Source organism: Equus asinus, chromosome 8, assembly GCF_041296235.1.
Source record: "Equus asinus isolate D_3611 breed Donkey chromosome 8, EquAss-T2T_v2, whole genome shotgun sequence".
Classification (NCBI taxonomy): domain Eukaryota; kingdom Metazoa; phylum Chordata; class Mammalia; order Perissodactyla; family Equidae; genus Equus; species Equus asinus.
In genome coordinates, this window is record NC_091797.1 from 73,838,903 (window position 1) to 73,856,657 (window position 17,755).

Sequence of the window (17,755 nt, forward strand, 5' to 3'; positions counted from 1 at the left end):
ATGTTGTAGCCCAGCCATTCTCTGCTCATAAAGTCCTTGCCCTTTGCACGAAGGGAAGGGGGTTTCGCAAACACCTCTTTACATCTCGAGTAGTATGGACCACACTGCTGGGTGAGAAGCTGCCGTAGACCCCTGCGACTATGGCAGTGAAACAGGAGGCATGGACGTTGGCTCAGGATTGCCATAGTTGCCCAAGACAGCCAGCCTGATGCTGTCTCGGGGCGGGGGGGACTTGTTTTTGTAAAGCTGAGTGTTGACAGAGGGTTAGTCGGGCATGCACATTTTAGTTCAGGCCACACAGCCAGTGGAACCAATGTCTGCAGAGGGCAGGAGTGTAGTGTGATGGAGGTTTTTAACCTGATTAAATTGGCAGAGCGGTGGAGACCCAAGGTGTTGAAATGTTGTCATTTAGCTCTGGAGTTAAGTGGAACAGATCCCAAGACCATGAACATGAACTGGAATTTATTGTGCCTAAGTTAGTTTTACCTGGGATTCCAATTTTGAAAATAAAATTGATGTCCCCCTGGCTGGCAGAAATGAATCTGAATAAAGCTCTTTCTGTCATTAAAATTCAACTTGTAAGCTTTAAGGAAATAGACTTTTCTTGGCTTTCTCCAAGACCTGAGTTTGCACGTCAACTACAGAAACTCATGGGCCACCACTGTCCCCTTCCTGGAAGGCACCTTCCTAATGGAGGAAAGGCTGTCTAGTTTATCTCATTTTTTTTCCTAGCCAGAGTACTCCCCCCGGGCACCAGAGCAAGCTGTTCCCCTCGCAATCTTGCTCTCACACTTAAGCACACCCTTCTCTTCTCCAGTTCTCAAAGTCTCAGTAACCGTCCCCAAGACCCTGGAGACATCGCTGCCTCTACACTGGACACGCGGGCTTCTTCATACCCTCCTTGGAACACCGATTTGAACATGAGATCATTTCCTGGGACCTACCGATCGACTGTTTTACTATGACAAGGAATCATCCAACATATTTTATTTCTTCACTTTCAAAACGTTTGTAAGTGCCTTTACAGAGATGTTAAATATACTGTGAAACACATACAACAGATCGTACTGAAAACCATGGGGAATATGAGATATTTTATACAACCAAAAAAGTATATAGAAGCACAATGTCATCACAGCATGCTCTGTGTGTAATACCTGCTGTTTACCAGGGAACAAGAACCCAACTCAGATAAATAGAAAGTAAGGGATAACACTTTTTTTCAAATGCCAGACAAAATTTCTCCCTGCTCTGTTTGTTCCTTGAAGCCCCGTGGAAGGGCAGAGCTGGTTGGGCTCTGTGCGTTTGGCCACTCACTGTGACCCGCAGCCCAGATCGGATCCACCTGTCTGAGAAGAGTCTGCGACCGGGGACTGACAGCTGAGATACAAATTTAAATTGTGAGAAAACAATATGTTCTTCAGACACACATTGTAGATAAGCAGCATTGCAAAAATCCTTTCTGTGGGGAAATGGGGGTGACCGCCCTCCAAGAACACGGATATGCTATACAATACTCTTTACGGGGGAGTATCTTTCCCAGGGTCTTACAGCCACTTCTTTCTTCCTGGGGTTGATCACTTCTTTATTAAATTCTCCATTCTCAGCTCCTGCCTTTCATGGTTTTGGCATTTGCTTAAACCCGCAAGGATGTGTGGGGCGTGCCTGGAACCTCAATGGTCACGGGGATCGGGCAACGAGTTTGTTCTGGGAACCCACGTTGGATTTTAAATTGATGCCCTTGCTAGAAGTTAGAAAAGACTCCCAGTGGAGGACAACTACAGAAAGAAAGTCACTCACTCGGTGATCTGTGCTGGGAGGAAACACTGTGGTCCCCCCCATGCGGCTTTTTTCAGCATGTGAACTGGCTGAGGAGGAGCAATTCACCGTACCAGGGTGACTGACATGACAGTAGGTCTGATGCAAAGTTACTGATGTGCCCAGTGGGGACACCCCAACCAGAATTGTGAAATAAAGTGCCGAGTACCTGGAGAGGTGTGCTTATCAGTGATAGATGTGTGACCCTTGTCAGCCTAAAATATTTATGGGAATAGAGCATGCTCGCGCTATGTGGGAATGTACATGGATAAGACAGAGATCCTACAGCGATTATGACGGGGAAGAAAGGCACGCTCTCTAAGGAAGCATCTCTAAATGAAGAAACTACATCATGTGAGCAGTGTCTACACTGGCATTTTGTGTTATTTCATTCAGTGAGTCAGAATCCTACAGAGGAGGTAATAAAGTAGCAGATTATTTCATCTCCACCCTACAATGGGAAATAAAAAAGTTGTGCACGCTCTTTGGCCAAGGAAGTAAAGAGAGCAGTGTCAGGTCAAAGTCGATTTAATCCATCCTAGAGAAGTAATATTTTCAAATGGGTAGAAAAGACAACATCACGTGGACGCCAAATTCCAAAGCAACATCGATGTTTCTGTTTGTACGTGCTTCATTCCAAGGGGCAATGAAGATGTATGAAAGGGTCATCTGTCCTCAGCTTCTGCGAGTCTAAAGAGATTTCAATCCTTAAGATAAAATTAAAAGCTTTCTTCGGAATGACTGATGGAGAGCAATAATTAAAGCCAAAGAAAGTATAAAGGCGTCTCATGGAACATGAAGATTGTCTGGTTTTGTGAGTCGATGACATGTTTGCTTCCTTAGAGTGGGAAGGTGATTTCCCTATTGGACTTGACATGTTATTTCCCATCTGGTAAGTGACAGTGTCCCGCTCATCCTGAGTCATGGAAGAGTCTGTAAACACTGACCTGGGTTAGAATGCTTCTGCACTTTTTCATATTTTTAAAAATTTCTGAAAGCAAACAACAAGAACCCTCCATAACAGATCTAAATTGTATGGAGCCATAAAGACATAAACAGGCATTAAGGATTTCAATACCAAAACATTTCAAACGCGGTGGTTTTTGCACACACACAAAAAAATGTAAATCTAAAGAGTTCGTTCTTTTACAAATCTCATTTCAAACTTTCTTTTTTCCTTCTCTTTTAGAAACCAACTTCACTAAGCTGCATATGTGCATGGGGAGATCCGGGGAGCCTGCAGGCTCCGTGGCTCAGACCTCCTCCGTCCCGAGGAAGAAGCGGAGGCTGCTAGAGGGAAACAACCGCCCCACGCGTGAGAAACCCTGCTGATGGGCTGGCACACCTGGGGGAGCATTTGAGTTCATCCAAAGCCTGCTGCTCACAGATTCTATTTCACAAAGCCAATTCCTATGTGTACACCCAGTGACAGAAGTCATGTCTGTGGGCCCCATTGAAAGACATCTACTATGACACGTCAAGTTACTGCCAAAGAGACATCCTTTTTCATTCTGAAAGCAGGGGATGCCATTTGCCAAAATGCCAAAGATGATGCTGGCAGGGTCAGGAAGTGTGCACACGCCAACAGAGAGCCCACCAGCCTTTCAGCTGAGACGTCAGCCTTCCGAGCGGAATCTTCGATTGTCTTGTGTTTTCCTTACGTCTCTAGAGTTTTGCCTGTTCTGGGCTCTCAGCACCCCAGGCCCTTGACCCTATTCATGGTCCTGCCCGAATACACACACGCAAGTAAGCCATTGACAAGTAAGGACCAGAAGGGAGAGAGAGGTCAGGGGCCACTTCATCCTACATGTCAGCCTGAGTCCAAGACAGTCTGTCCCTGGACAGGGACGTGAGAAACACGAGCCCTCCTTCTGAGACAGCTGGGAAGAAGAGCCCCCCAGCCTGCTAGGAGGACAAATGAGAAGCTTTTCAAAGGTAAAGGTTGTTTGCAACTTTTAAGAAACATTTTCTTTTGGTTTCCATTTATTGCTGTATCAAAGGTATGAAAATCTCTGGCTAAAAAGAAAAAAAATATATAAATATAGTCAAATCATCCAGATGCTGACATTAAGAAGGGAATACATGGATAAAATAATGAAACAGTTGAAGAACGTTTAAATGTTTATTTCCATATTAAAAATGATGAGTTACCCTGTGGTTAGAATATACCTTTATGCTGGAAAACGAAGTCACTTTATTTCTGAAATATTTCCAGAAAAAAAGAGAAATGAAAAAATTCCAAAAGTAATGACGAGTAAAAGCAAAATGTTCTGGCAGCTTCCATCAACGATCCCGACACGAGCCAGGCCTTTTCCAGGCTGCATTGCTAATTCAGTGCATTTCATGATGTGAGGTCCCAACGCTTCCCCACCATCAGTTTAGATATTTTTGAGTGGGACGTCTGTACATTTAAAAGCTACGGCTTTGCATGCTTTTATTTTAAAATGTATTTATTCCAATACACTTCTCAGTGCTTCAGGATATTGTCTATATTACATACAAAAATATCTGCTATCCATATTTTAACATAAGTTTTCCACCACTCGTACTGTCCCTTTACATAACAGGCGATAAGCATCACATTACACATGTATAATTTTTATGGAGGAGATGGTTTCTGAGTTTAGAAACCATCTATCGTGTCATTTACAAAGACCAGCATGGAGTATTGAGGCCATTTTTGAGATGATCAGAGTAGAAAACACAATGGTGTCAATGAAAATGTAGGATTCAGATAAAACCACCCTCTGTGGTCACTGAAGATGCGCTGGCTAGTTCTCTGACAGACAGAGCCTTTGCTGTGGCCCCAACATCCCAACATGGGGAAGACGCCTTTCTAAGCGAGCGAGACAAGAATGTTGATCAAAACGCACAAAGACAAACTTTCTAAAACTTAAAAATCAGCAAGGTACAAAATACTTGGTCTACAGAGGTGGCCATGGGACAAAAATTAATCCATTTTTTCCCCTGCATTAATGTTTGTAAATAGAGACTCTCTGCCTGGAGTTTAAGGATTATTCGAGGCTGGGAACTTACCCTGGCCAGGGTGCACTACAAAACAACAAGGATGTCAATACTCCTTCTCTTGGTGCACGTGGAGAATTCTGAGGTTTGCTAGGTAGTGTTTTTCTGGGCAAACTTCCTGTGTCCTTTCATCCTGCTTTCTCTCAAATGCGACAGCGTGTGTTTAAACTCCGGTTCTTCTGAGTGGCGGCTGCTTCTCGACCCCTGTGCGCTGGCCTGGAAAGCAGCACATCCGGCCCCTGGAAACTGTGGTCTCGCCTCCCCTGCTGTCCTAGGTGGGCTGGTCCTCGTGCAGCACCTGAACTGCCCTCCACGTGAGCCAGCGAGGTCGCGGCCTGGCGGCCCTCGAGAGGTTTGCTAGTGTGTTCCTCAGGGGGATCCAAGCATTCCACTCACGGGAGAGGAAGGGGCTTTATCAACGTTGTTTTGTTCAGGTTATTTATCACACCAATCATATGGATCTCTGAGCCAGAAAAACCTGGAAAATCCAGGCAAATGCAGGGCCCCAAGAAATTGTATTTCAAGGCTTAACTTACATCTTTACCCCTATTTTAGTTTAAATATTTTGGGGTAGAGTTCCTTTTCGTTTTAATTTGACTAGTTGAAAAACAAGCAGACATAACCCAGGATTTCCAGTGGGCAGGAAATATTCAGAATGGAAAGAACTCCAGTGAACTTCTGTTGAGCCGAGCAGTGCCCACGCCGAACCTCAGAACAACTAACAGGGTTGATTCCTACTAACGCCCGTATTCTCTGCTCTTCCCTATTCACACACACACGTATCAATGTGTGTGTATAGGCGAGCGTGCGTTCTATAGTAAGAGGGACCCCCTCCTCTATGATCTTCCATTTGATTACATGGAACTGAATCTCAGCGTAACTAGCCAAGGTGACTGGACAAGCCTGTGTCACTCCGGGTGAGACAGCGCAGCCGCAGGGGGCGTCTTAGGACAGGGGGCAGTTTCCAGCTCTGCTGAGAAACCAGTGACGCTCTAACGCTCCACAGTTTGCTCTCTGTGCCGCATCAAGCACACAGACCACAGGAAACGCTCTAATTTGTATGCTCCTTAATAAGGCTCCCTATGACAACGGTAGCTTCCCCTGCCCCCTCCCGAATTACACCCAAAGTCTCCACCTACCAGCAGAGGCAGCCTGCTGTGTGTGTGAGAGAAAGAGCTTCACCCCCATATCAGCTGAGCTTCCTCAGTTCCAGAAATGATATTCTCATTATTTCTAGAATGTTGAGGATCCAAGGGAGAGAAACTTGAGAATATCTTAGAGGAGGAGCAGGATGCGTTTGGATGGCTATGTTTTAATCAGCACGTGAACTTCCCTTCTGCCCTACACAGTCAGTTTTGAGCTCCCTCCCCACCCAACCCTTTCCAAAGCACTGGCGGCATCCTTGGCTAATGGAGGAGCTCTTGCTACAAGGTGTCAGCCATCTCCTTGCAAACTGCTTTTGGAGCTAATGCCTGGACCTCCTGGCTTCACTTGCCAATCAAATTGAAAGATTTTTGGAAATTCGCCAGCTTCAGTTCCTAACCCCAATTTTAAAACTGAGATTTAAACCTCTGGAGGTCAGGCCAACATCACTGGTAACGGATGAAGGGTTTGCAAACGCACTGTAGTCCTGTGGGCGAGAGACACAGGTAGAAATTTGTGGCTGCCATGTCATGGCTAGAGGAGGCTGGGTTGTCATGTTCCTCGGCACAGAAATCTATGAGAACAATTGAATGCCTCTCTTTCGTACAGCTCAGTTGACAGCCATTTGGAGTCAAGAACTGCTTCGGACACCTTCTGCAGATCCTCGAGGCCCCGCCACTAAGAAACAGATGCCAGCGGCTCAGGGAACTCGTAAGGAGGAACACTTGTCCTGTCTGTTTTTCCAGATATCCTATCTTAATAAAAATGTTTTCATAATTTCCTAATCTGAAATTCTTGCTTTGCTGGAAACCATTCATGCTATTCTTTGAAAAACACCTTTTATTTTAAAATTATACAGGAATCATGTGCTTTTTCTCTTGCCACGTTGATTTTCTACTAGCTAGGGTTTTTCATCGTAACTGCTGCTTCTTAAGCTCTGAAACTAAGTCATTTATTTTTATGAATTTGGGGGGAAACCCATTGCTTCTCCCCCTTGGTGCACACCCTGTGTAGGTTTTATCTCTGCCAGAGTCTCGGGGGGAGGCATTGTATGGATGAATTTCTACATATTGCTAAGTTGAAACATCATTCTACTTACTTTTTAAAAATTTTGTGTTCTGGTAAAATGGCAAGTTTAATCTGAAAGAATTTCCTCTGCAATTTCCGTTCTGTGTACATCCATTCTAAATTTTGGTTTCAGTTTGGATAACAACTTGTGTTGACCACAAAGCACTTGTATAAAAACAGCCATTTCGAGGTCTTTTTGCCCTCAGAAATGTACTCCAGGCGTTCCTCATGAATCTTCCACAAGCAGAAGATCAAAATAAATGTTCATGGTGCACAACTTTTCTGGAAAGGTTTTAAGCTCCATGTAGAAAACTGTAAAGAAATGGTCTCCCTCACAGCATATTCATATTTTAAGTAAAATCCCGCATCCCCGCCTCATACAAGAAAGTTCAACAACAAAAAGAAGGAAAGACAGAGCGAGGATAAGCTTCTCAGCTCTCGCCCCTAAGTGATCAAGTGGGGGAAAGTGGAGAAGATCCTGCAGGGACACCCAGGAAATAACGTGATGCGGCAGATCTCAGGGACGGAAACTCATGTGTAAATCAAACAGACCTCAGAGGAAAGAACGAAATTTCTTTTCTTCATGTTTCAAAAAGAATTCCAGAGGTCAAAGGAACCAGGCGCAGGTGCAAATGTATATAAAAATAATCAGCAGTGCTCATAACAAATAAGGGCAGCTACATTCGGCATCCTCACGTATGTCCAAGCTCAGGCCAAGGGCAAGAAACGTCCACTGTGCTTTACAAGATGTAGGAATAGAAAAATCAACACCGAGTCTTTTCTAATTCCACATGGCCATTTCTCACGAGATGACTAACAATGTCTGTGGGGTCAGGTTTATTATATTCGAACTGAGCCTGTACCAGGCAGCAGATAAAACTTTTGTCTTAGAATTTCTCCAGGACCTACATGTGGCTGTTTCAGAGATATTTCCTGGCTTCTAACCCAGCTGCTATAGCCCCCCAGACCTCTGCTACCTGCTCAGGAAGGGACCCACCAGACCTCCACAAGCTAAGCTTTGCTAAATCATCCCCTATTGCTGATAAACTCACTGCTCCACCACTCAGAAAACAGAAGGCATAAAGGTGAGTACAAACATAAGAGAGGAGTTCACATCTGGTCCTGCAGTCTCTCCATATAGTCTCTAAAGTCCTGGGAGTCCCCCAGCCCCATGTCTTGGCAGACCCACTTGATGTTGTCATCGCTGTCGAACAGGATGGAGTTGGTGTACGGGCCGCCGTCCTCTGGGAGGATGGTGGTGTAGGAAGTAAACTTGACTCGCTTCCTCTTTGGGCCCGATGAATGTATAGGTTCATTTTTAATTTCCTTCTCATAGACGTAGTCCGAAGGTCTGAGCAGTTGACTGTGGAAAGTCTTCTGGGAACTGCCGTTCAGAAGGAAGTTCCTCTCCTCGAACTGCAGCCCCCTGTCTATCACGGTTGTGCACTCCTCCGACGGGAGTGTGATGTCCACGGGGTTCTCCAAAAGTTCCACTTCATTCCCGAGCCAGACCCAGTCGTGGGAATGGGGGACGTTGCCTTGCTCACTCACAGCAAACCTTTTGTGTCTGTATTTCCAAGCAAATGCCACACAGTTGATTAAGAAGACCAGAATGGCCAGGCAGAAGACACAGAGCAGGGCGTACATGCCAATCTCCAGGTCGGTTAACCCCCTTGAAGTCACTGTAAGGTCACTAGGATTATTGGGTTCTGGTAACTTCCCTTGAGTCGGGAAGCTTGTGAAGGCATCTGGACCACCACTCCTGAGCAACTTCTTATCCTTTCCTTCCATGGGAGACTGTGGGGTTGTGCTTTTGTTGGTACCTTCTTCTTGGCCAACAGAGGCGCCATGTTGGAACCATTCCTGAACTGCTCTCTCCTGGTTTCCTTCACGCTCTATGGAATTACTGAGGTGGTCTTTATATTCACGATTTATGCCCTCAATATCATTGGTGCCTCCTTGGTGATCATCAATATTTGGTTCAAATTTGACCTTGACATTTCCTTTACCCACGGCAAGAACACTCTTCCTCTTGGTCTTCTGACAAGGTTCACTAATCATCATTTCCAATTTAATCAAGGGTCCTTGCCCTTCACCCTCTGCCACCACCACTGGCCATTTGGACTGAAGGTTTGTCTGGACAGACACCACCATTTCATCCAACGATGAGACAGTAACTGAAAAATCCTTGGGATCATAAATGTCTAAGGGTGTCACTGAACCATCACTGAACAAGATCCAAGAACTGACTATTGCTTCCTAAGAAAAATGAAACCAAAGCATTATGTTATAATCAGGATCCTTCAAATTTGCAAAAGTAAATATGAGTTCCTATATAATATTATTTAGATATACAAACTGACAAAAATAAATTTCTGCGTTTTATCATTTTGAACAGCTCTTGGCATGCCTCCAAATGGCATCAATAATATGCTATCGCCCCACAGATGTGAGGAACAAATAATACACTTTAATGGATACATTAAACTGTATATTAATTTATTGCATGCCACACAACAGAATTTGACTTTGACCTTTCTAAACACATTCCGAAAGATCAGGCAATTTATCTGAATCAAATCCAGGTGCAACTAACCAGGCTAGTGCTCCAGATAATATCACTTTGAACAGACTTTATTAGGAAACCACTGCTGATGAACCAAAACTTGCCAGGCTGGAAGCAGTCGGGGAAAGATGCATTACGAGACTAGCTCGCTTGAAAGGCACAGCGTCCCTCGTATCATCATAAATGACTTATAACAGTTTAAAGATGGAGGAGAGTTTTAGAGTGGCAATAAGTGTAAACAGTAGCAACTTGGTGACTGGTAGGCAGGCTTGTTCAAGTAGCTGAGATGGAATTTCTAAGTATCAAAAGCCACCTGTTTTGGCAAAAGTGCAAACATGTGATCCTTTGGTCCTGGTGTAGCAGCACAGTGTGCCAAGCACAGATAAGGCTGCTGCAAAGCAACGGCATATGAGCACGTGGTTAGGTGCAAAAGTACATACGAGGAGGACATATCTAAGCCACTGAGCACTTCTCCCAGAGAAGGACAGACGGGGTAAGAAGCAGGAGGAAGCTTCGAGAGTCACCAGTTCTAGTTATGAGGGCTCTACTCATCTCCTTTGCAGGATGGGAGGGAGAGAGAAACTGTCTCAACTGAGCAGTGACAAATGACTCTGGAGTCTCACCTGCTGTGGGGCTTGGAGAATGTCTCGGGCAGCCGCTGTGGAGACAATGGCTCTTTTGTCGGCTCTGTGTGGCTGCAGGGAAAGAGACAAGCCAGCCACCAGCTGCACGCCCAGGTCCGAGATGGTGACGCGGTCATCCAGGACAGTCACCGTCTTCTCGGCCAGGATGGAGTCAGAGAGAGGCGAGAGGACCTTCCGAGGAAGCAAGAAAGCTCAGGTCTCTGCTCCACACACCATTTAAAACTCCTTAATTGACGTGCCCACCTAAGTATTCTGCCTGTGCTGTGCTAAATGAAGGCCCTCATGGAAATTGCGTGCCTGAGCGCTATGCCATTGTTCAACTATCCTTGCCAAATGAAGGAGGAGTTTTCAAATATCATCTTGGTCCATTTTCTTTCCTTTGACTCATACCGTGATAATAGAAGTGTGTTTTCCAAGAAGGGCTTGATTTAATTTAAAGGCAATCACTAAAAATTACCACCTTGGCACTAGGTACTCCAAGAGTAACATTTTCCCAACAGCTAATATTCAGGTGTGAAACTGCAGAACTGTGGCAAACCTCTTTACGGGAACATCTCCCGCTCATATTCCTTCTAGTGGCTGGTTAGCTGTTCACTATGGGACCATAGTGATCATTGTGTGGGCCCCTGGGTCCTCACTGGATGAACGAGTTAAGCAAAGTGGGAAAGGGAATCTTAACATCCTAAGAAGCCATTCCTCCTATGTTGCCATCTAGCTGGCAACCGGGGCCGACTAACAAATGAAGAGGAATATCCAGTGGCAGAATTTCTAGAATTGTCCCTGCCTCATCTCTCAACCTGTGACTATGATGAGAAAGTAACTCTCATGATCATGTTATGCTACACAGCACAGGGGCCTTAAAATAGGGAGATTAGCCTGGATTTTCCAGGTGGGTCCAATGTGATCACATGAGCCCTGACAACCAGAGTGCTCCCCTGGCTGGTGGAAGAAGAGAAAGACAGAGAGACTCAAAGCATGAGGAGAACTTGATCCAGCCATTCCTGATGACACAGGGGCCACATGAGAAGTGATGCTGGTGGCCTCTAGGAGGAGAGGGTGACCCCTGGCTGACAGTCAACAAGGAAACAGACACCTCAGTCCTACACTCTGAGGAACTGCATTCTGCCGACACCCCGAGCTGGGATCAAACCCATCCCTGACACCCCACAGAAGCTTGCCTGGCGACCGCCTTGATTCCAGCCTTGGACACCCTGAGCTCCAAACCCAGCCAGGCTCACCTGGACTCCTGATCCACCAAACTATGAGTTAACCAATTAGTGGTGTTTTAAGGTGCTAAATTTGTCACAATTTGTCACACAGAAATAGAAAAGTAATACAAAGTATAATAATTTAATTCAGCTTTGTCAAAAATTAACTTCGGCAGTAGCTAAAATACAATAATCAAGTATGAGCTTTAACATTTAAAATTTTTATTAAAAAAAATGCTGCACCATTTCTGCATAATTATCCTGTCACAATTGGCTAGGAAATAGTTTTACCATTGCTATAATAAAACAGCGTTAAACTATGGATTTTTTATTATTTTTAGTGCAAATACATGTTTTTTAAAATTTTTTTATCCAGTGTTCAAGGCATAATATTATATTAAATTATAGCTAAATGGTTAACCTCAAGATTAGGAAAATAAGCCCAGCTTTCGCAGGCTCTACGGTCTTCTATTAGTTATGTACAAAGAGTAAATTATATTGAGGGAAAGATTGCTTGCACTGTGTGTTTAATTTAGCTTTGACCGGTAAAAGAAATTAGATATTTTTTCTCAACTTTCTCTAAAATGCAAAAATTAACTTGAGTTTAGATCATTAAAATTGATGAATACTCTATTGCTATTCATGATTTCCTTATACACACACACAGACTCACAAACGTGTACACTGACACACGCTCATACGCATGTGTGCACACACAGACGCAGACACACACACACACGCACGGCCCTGCACGTCAGCATCTCCTGGATGCTCGTCAGTAGAGACTGGGTTGGGGGAGGCGGCAGGGAGTGGATGGCTGTACCTGCACAGTGGTGATGCCCGGCTCCCGACCCACCAGGGTCCTGCCATCCTGCAACTGAGCCACTTTCGGCTCCTCCACCTTCATGAAATCCATCACCAGGTCAGTGATGTCAAACTGCCAGTCGGGGCCCAGCATGTAGCTCAGCTGACCCAAGTCGGGCGACTCCGCCACGAACTGCGTGAGGACGCGCACCGTGGCGTGTTGGTACTGCAAGGAGCAGCCCCGGCCCTTCTTCTCCTCGTCCTCCTCGTCCTCGCTCTCTCGGGTGGGCCTGGGACACAAACAAACCGGAATAAACACGGGTAAGAAGTTTCACGTACCTCCTCCTCCAGATTCCACGAGACGGCACAGAGTGATGTCAAATGGTTCTTCTCCCTGACAGACCTGCTCACCATCGGCTCATTCACTGTCTGCTCCTTCGTTCACTCCATGGGCACTTTCTCCTGGTCACTGTGTGCCACGCGTGCTGCCACGTGCTTGGAACATGGAGTTGCAAGCACCACCGCTGCCTCACCCCCTACCCATGAGACAGCCCCAAACAGGCAGAGGCTCGGCTCTGTCCTCCGTGTTCTGGAAACTTGTAATTTCAAAACGGTCCCCCGTACGGGGATGACACAGAACCTCGATGTGGCAGAGGGAACGTGACGGCCTGGAATGAAGGGCTGTTGGGGGCCTGTTTCCACTCCTCCCTGTCGGCCTTGAGCAAGCGAGGTGTGCCGCCCCCACTCAGGCCCGGTCTTCTCACCTTGGAAGTGGAAATAAGAACACCTCGCTCCAGGTGTGCATGCAAGTGAGCATGAGTGAGGCCATCTTGTTGCGCTAAGTGGCCCCCGCCCCTCCTCTGTGTGACCACTCGCTGCTCTGCACGTGCGCTAAAAATTCACACGCTCTCCTGATTTATGGCCTCTGCTGACACATGTGCTCCCTGACAGCTTGACGAATTAAAACTTTGTTCTGTGAGTTTCTCTCCAGGCACAGGCTGACCACAGGCGGGAAACACACCCACACGGTATCCATCATCACCCACAGAAGAAAAGAACAATGAGGGACCCTGGCGTCCGTCCTGCCTGCAGGCCGACATCTCTAGACCCCTCCTCACTGCACGCTTCCCTATATAACTGCCTCAAGCTTCTGCAGCTCTGGAAGATGGTTTTTTTGAGACATTAGTCTGCCGTCTTCCCGATTATGCCGGCTAATCGTATTAAAGCTGCCTTTCTCGATCCCTGACTCGCTGTGACTGATCGCACAGATCGTGGCGAGCACAGCAAGGCCACTGCTCCATAGCATGCCTGAGGGAGAGTAAGTCAAGGTGTGAAGACACCAGGACGGCACTGTAGGAACTGCAAAGACGGATCACGAACCATCCCCCTGGGATGGCTACAACACCCAGCCTCCACTGGCCAAGGCCCTCTCATCTCTCCAGAAGCGGCCTCCTCTGAGCTCACGGCCCTAAAGGCAGCCAGAGTCCACCCCAACGCACCTGCCTGCTCACCCCGCAGAGCCGCTGCATAATTCTGCCAAAATCACTGGAACACGTCTGGACGTGTGCGCCTTGCTCCCTGTCGCCCGTCCTGGCTTCTCCCTCCTCCCTCAGCACACCAGCCTTCCTCTCGCCCTGGCACAGCCTCTCCTGTCACTCCACCACTCCACAATCCACTCTGAGAAATCCTCTCTGGCTCTGCTGTTCCAGAACCTTCCCCTCAAGTCGACAAAACTGTACTGTCTCCTTTAATGAGGGGACCTTGTTTGATGGCTGCTGACTAGTCTGTGACCATCAGTGGACAGGGATTTGTGTCAGGGGAGAGACTCACAGGCACTGAGTTAGACCCACTGCGCGCCGGGTCCTGTTCTATGTGTTCTGTGCAATGACGAGAGCTGACCTCGGTCCACCACATCCTCGCCAGCCACACACAATTGACTCACTGAGCCTCCGCAGAACCCCACAGAGAGAGGGCGTTTATTCTGATCTTAGCGGGGAGGAAACCAAGTCTAGAGAGGAGAAGCAACGCGGCCACGGCCACACAGCTGGTCATGCAGAGGCGGGGCCGAGCCCAGGCCGGTTGTCCCCTCTGTTTGTGTCCCCTCCCTCCTTAGAGCTAATTCCATTCATCTTCACAGGAGCCATGAAACATGATCCTATTTTTACGTGAAGGAACCACGGCTCAGAGTAGTCGAGCAGATTTGGACTGAGCTGCATCTGACTTCCAAAATGCGCTTTCTTTAAAATTTGTGCCTCTGTCTCCCGGAAAGGTCTGAGAACCGTGTAGAAAGTCAGAGGGAAGGTTTTCACCAGCACCACAGCACAGAGATCTGGGTTCCCAAAGTGAGGGGCGAGCACCCTTGCTGGCAAGTGAGGTGGTTTTAGCTGGAAAGGGAGGGAGCGTTAGAAACATTGAATGACACACCCAGATTATTTTTCACTTGTCTGGTTCTATCACAGGGAGCGTCTCTGTCCGGTGCCAGCCTGTCTTTAACACTTCTCTGACACTCGCTAGTCTCCACTAGTTAAGAAAGACAAATTCAGACAAACAATAGTATCGACTCAGAATTTAATAACCACGCTTTATTTTCTTTGCATTAATTTTTACTAGTTGGCCATTTTTGGTAGTGATGTGAAATTTCCCTTAAATAAATGGATAACACTGAAAAAAGAACAACGTGAAACATATGACAGGTGGTATTCAAAAGTGGCAGTGTCATCAATGTGGCGAGTGAGTGAAAGAAGTTTTAGAAATACCATCTTAATGAACAATTCCGTTCATTATTAACATTGCCGATAGCGTCTCGTGGAGCATGTTATCACAGTTTGCTTATCGGTCACCCACAGAAGGACACCTGTCTGTTTCCAGCTTGGGGGCTGCTACACAGAGAACTGCCATGAAACTCGTGTATGAGTTTTTGTGTGAACATAAGTCTTCATTTCTCTGGGGAAAATGAAAACTTTAGGACAGATTGTGTTCTATTGTTTTCTTAAAAAAAACTTTAAATGTTGAAGTAATTACAAATTCACTGAAAGTTAAAAAAAACTTGTATGGAGAGGTCCCATACCCTCTTTACCCAGGCCCCCAGAGTCAACATCTCGCATAACCACAGTGCAATATCAAGACCAGGAGAGTGACTTTGGGACAAGTCACGGAGCTTATTCAGATTTCTACAATTTGACAAGTACCGTGGGGTGGGGGTGGGGGAATGTATAGTTCATGCAATTTGATCCCATGCAAATTCGGGGAACCATCCCCATAATCGAGACACAGAACAGGTCCCTCTCCACGGGGCGTCCGTGCTGCTCCTTCGTCCTCCTACACCACCCCGGACCCAGAGCCACCGCTCGCCTGTGTTCCATTTTCTATATCATCGTAAATGGAACTGCATTTGTAACCTTTCAACCGGCCGGTAAGGATGTGGGTAACCGGGTGATTCATGCATGGCTGGTGGGAATGCAAAATGGCCCAGCCTCCCTGGAAAATGGTTCGGCAGTTTCTTTTAAAGTGACATATGCCCTCACCGTATGACCCAACAATTGCCTTCTCGGGCATTTTCCCCAGAGAAATGAAAACTTATGTTCACATAAAAACTCACATACGAGTGTCATAGGAGTTCTCTGTGTAGCAGCCCCCAAACTGGAGACAGACAAGTGTCCTTTGAGGGGTGACTGATTAAGCAAACTGTGATAACATGCTCCACAAGACGCGATCAGCGGTATAAATAAATGAACTACTGATATGTGCGACGACTTGGGTGGATCTCAAGGGCATCATGCCAAATAAAAACAGGTCAGTTTTGTAAGGTTACATCCTGTATGGTACCACTTACCAGCTAGAGAAAACTGTTTCCAAACGGCTCAACCGATGGGTCAGGCCCACCTGGATAATTCCCAAATCTTAAGGTTGACGGATTTGGAATTTTAATTAGATCTGTAAAATCCCTTCACAGCGGCACCAGATAGTGTTTGACTGAAAACCAGGAGACGGGAATTCTGGAGGCGCGTCATCTTTAGAATTCTGTCTGCTCAGTATGCATCATTTCATTGAATCCTTGGGACAACTCTCTTCAGTAATATTATCGTCTCCAAGTTATAGATGAAGAAACAGGAATAGAGAGCTTAAGTAACTTGTCCAACGTCACACAGTTATATGGGGGAAAGCCAGGGTGGAAACTCAGGCAGCCTTATTCCAGAGCCCAGAACCCAACCATCACACTGAGCTGTCTGGATGATTGCTGACATTTACAGACAAGGAAACAGGGAATAAAACAATAACTAGACCCTAAAAGCCAGGCCCTGTGCCGGGTGCTTCTCATGCTTTGCGTCACTTTACTAATCCTAGCAACTACTCCACGAGGTTGATACCATCACCATCCCCATTATTATAATCCCCTCATGTCAAAGGGCTAGTAAGTGCCCAATCAGAGCCATCTGACCATTCCAGACCATTGTCACCCACTGTGCATGTTACTGCCCTGGGACCTGGGCCCCTGAGGTCTGTTGGTCTCCCACAAGGATCTGGGCCCTAGGAGCCTCAGATGCACAGCTCTCTCTGAGAGTCTCCCTCCCTCAGTGCCTCACCTTCTGTTGGAGGCCACCGGGATCCTCCATCCTTTGATCTGGCTCAGCTCCGTGTCCGAGATCTCCACCTGCAGGGGCAGTCGGGGCACCCAGACAGTGACCTCTAACTGGGAGGTGAAGTGCTGGTGGGTGAAGTTCACGACCGTGTCCACTCTGCTCTTCATTTCCTTCCCGTTCACAAAGATGGAATCGCAGGTGTTGGAAACCTGGGGAGAGGAGTTAAAATCCTGAGACGCATCAGCAGGAAAAGCGCAAGCCAAAGCTGACAGTGAAAGTTCATGAACTTCAACAGCTCTGATCAATGAGACACCAGGACAGTCAGAAGAAAAGCACTCGAACAAAAGGTAATTTGTAGGCACTAATTAGTGACAAATACTGATAAAGAGACTCCAGGAAAACCATTTTGTATTACGAAATACTGACAAGTAAAACTATAAACATAATTTAATGAGTGACATCACCTGTGTGCCTTTTGTGCGCGTGTTTTTCTTTACCTTAACTTTTTCACATACTCTAAGCACCAGCAATCGAACCCCAGTGCGACATATTTCACTCGTGCTCCATATTTGAAGATGCATCAAAGGTGGCCATATGTTACTAAGGAAAAACTTTATTCAAGCCATAAAGACGCTCTCTCCTGAAAAACCCAAAGAGCTTTGTGCTAGATTAAAATCCCTGTAGGAAATACTCACGGAATGCACTGGAAATGTGGATATACTTATTTTTGTCCCATCAAACTAGCATTTTGCAGAATGGAAGTGAGGATGGAGCATTTTCTAATGGCCTTTTGACTCAGCACTTGGAGGTGCCCTTTCGACGTGCCTGCATTAGCAGGCTAGGTACTAGACAATTGAAGCCCCCATTTCACCTCACATCTTCTGGATAAACCAATAAAAT

At 46.3% G+C, this 17,755-nt stretch overlaps 1 protein-coding gene across 3 annotated transcripts in view; it reads right to left on the bottom strand.

Moving 5' to 3' along the window:
- Nucleotides 1–974: 974 nt before the first annotated feature.
- Nucleotides 975–17,755, bottom strand: part of LOC106840849 (transmembrane protein 132B) — a 358,331-nt gene continuing 341,550 nt past the window's right edge. For all 3 annotated transcript variants that reach the window (XM_044776053.2, XM_070515849.1, XM_070515850.1), the window contains 4 exons: nucleotides 16,859–17,064; nucleotides 12,295–12,565; nucleotides 10,243–10,434; nucleotides 975–9,312 (listed from right to left, as the gene is read on the bottom strand). In XM_044776053.2, coding sequence (XP_044631988.2) covers nucleotides 8,164–9,312; nucleotides 10,243–10,434; nucleotides 12,295–12,565; nucleotides 16,859–17,064 — 1,818 coding nt within the window. In that variant the 3' untranslated portion in view covers nucleotides 975–8,163. The remainder of the gene's footprint in view (nucleotides 9,313–10,242; nucleotides 10,435–12,294; nucleotides 12,566–16,858; nucleotides 17,065–17,755) is intronic.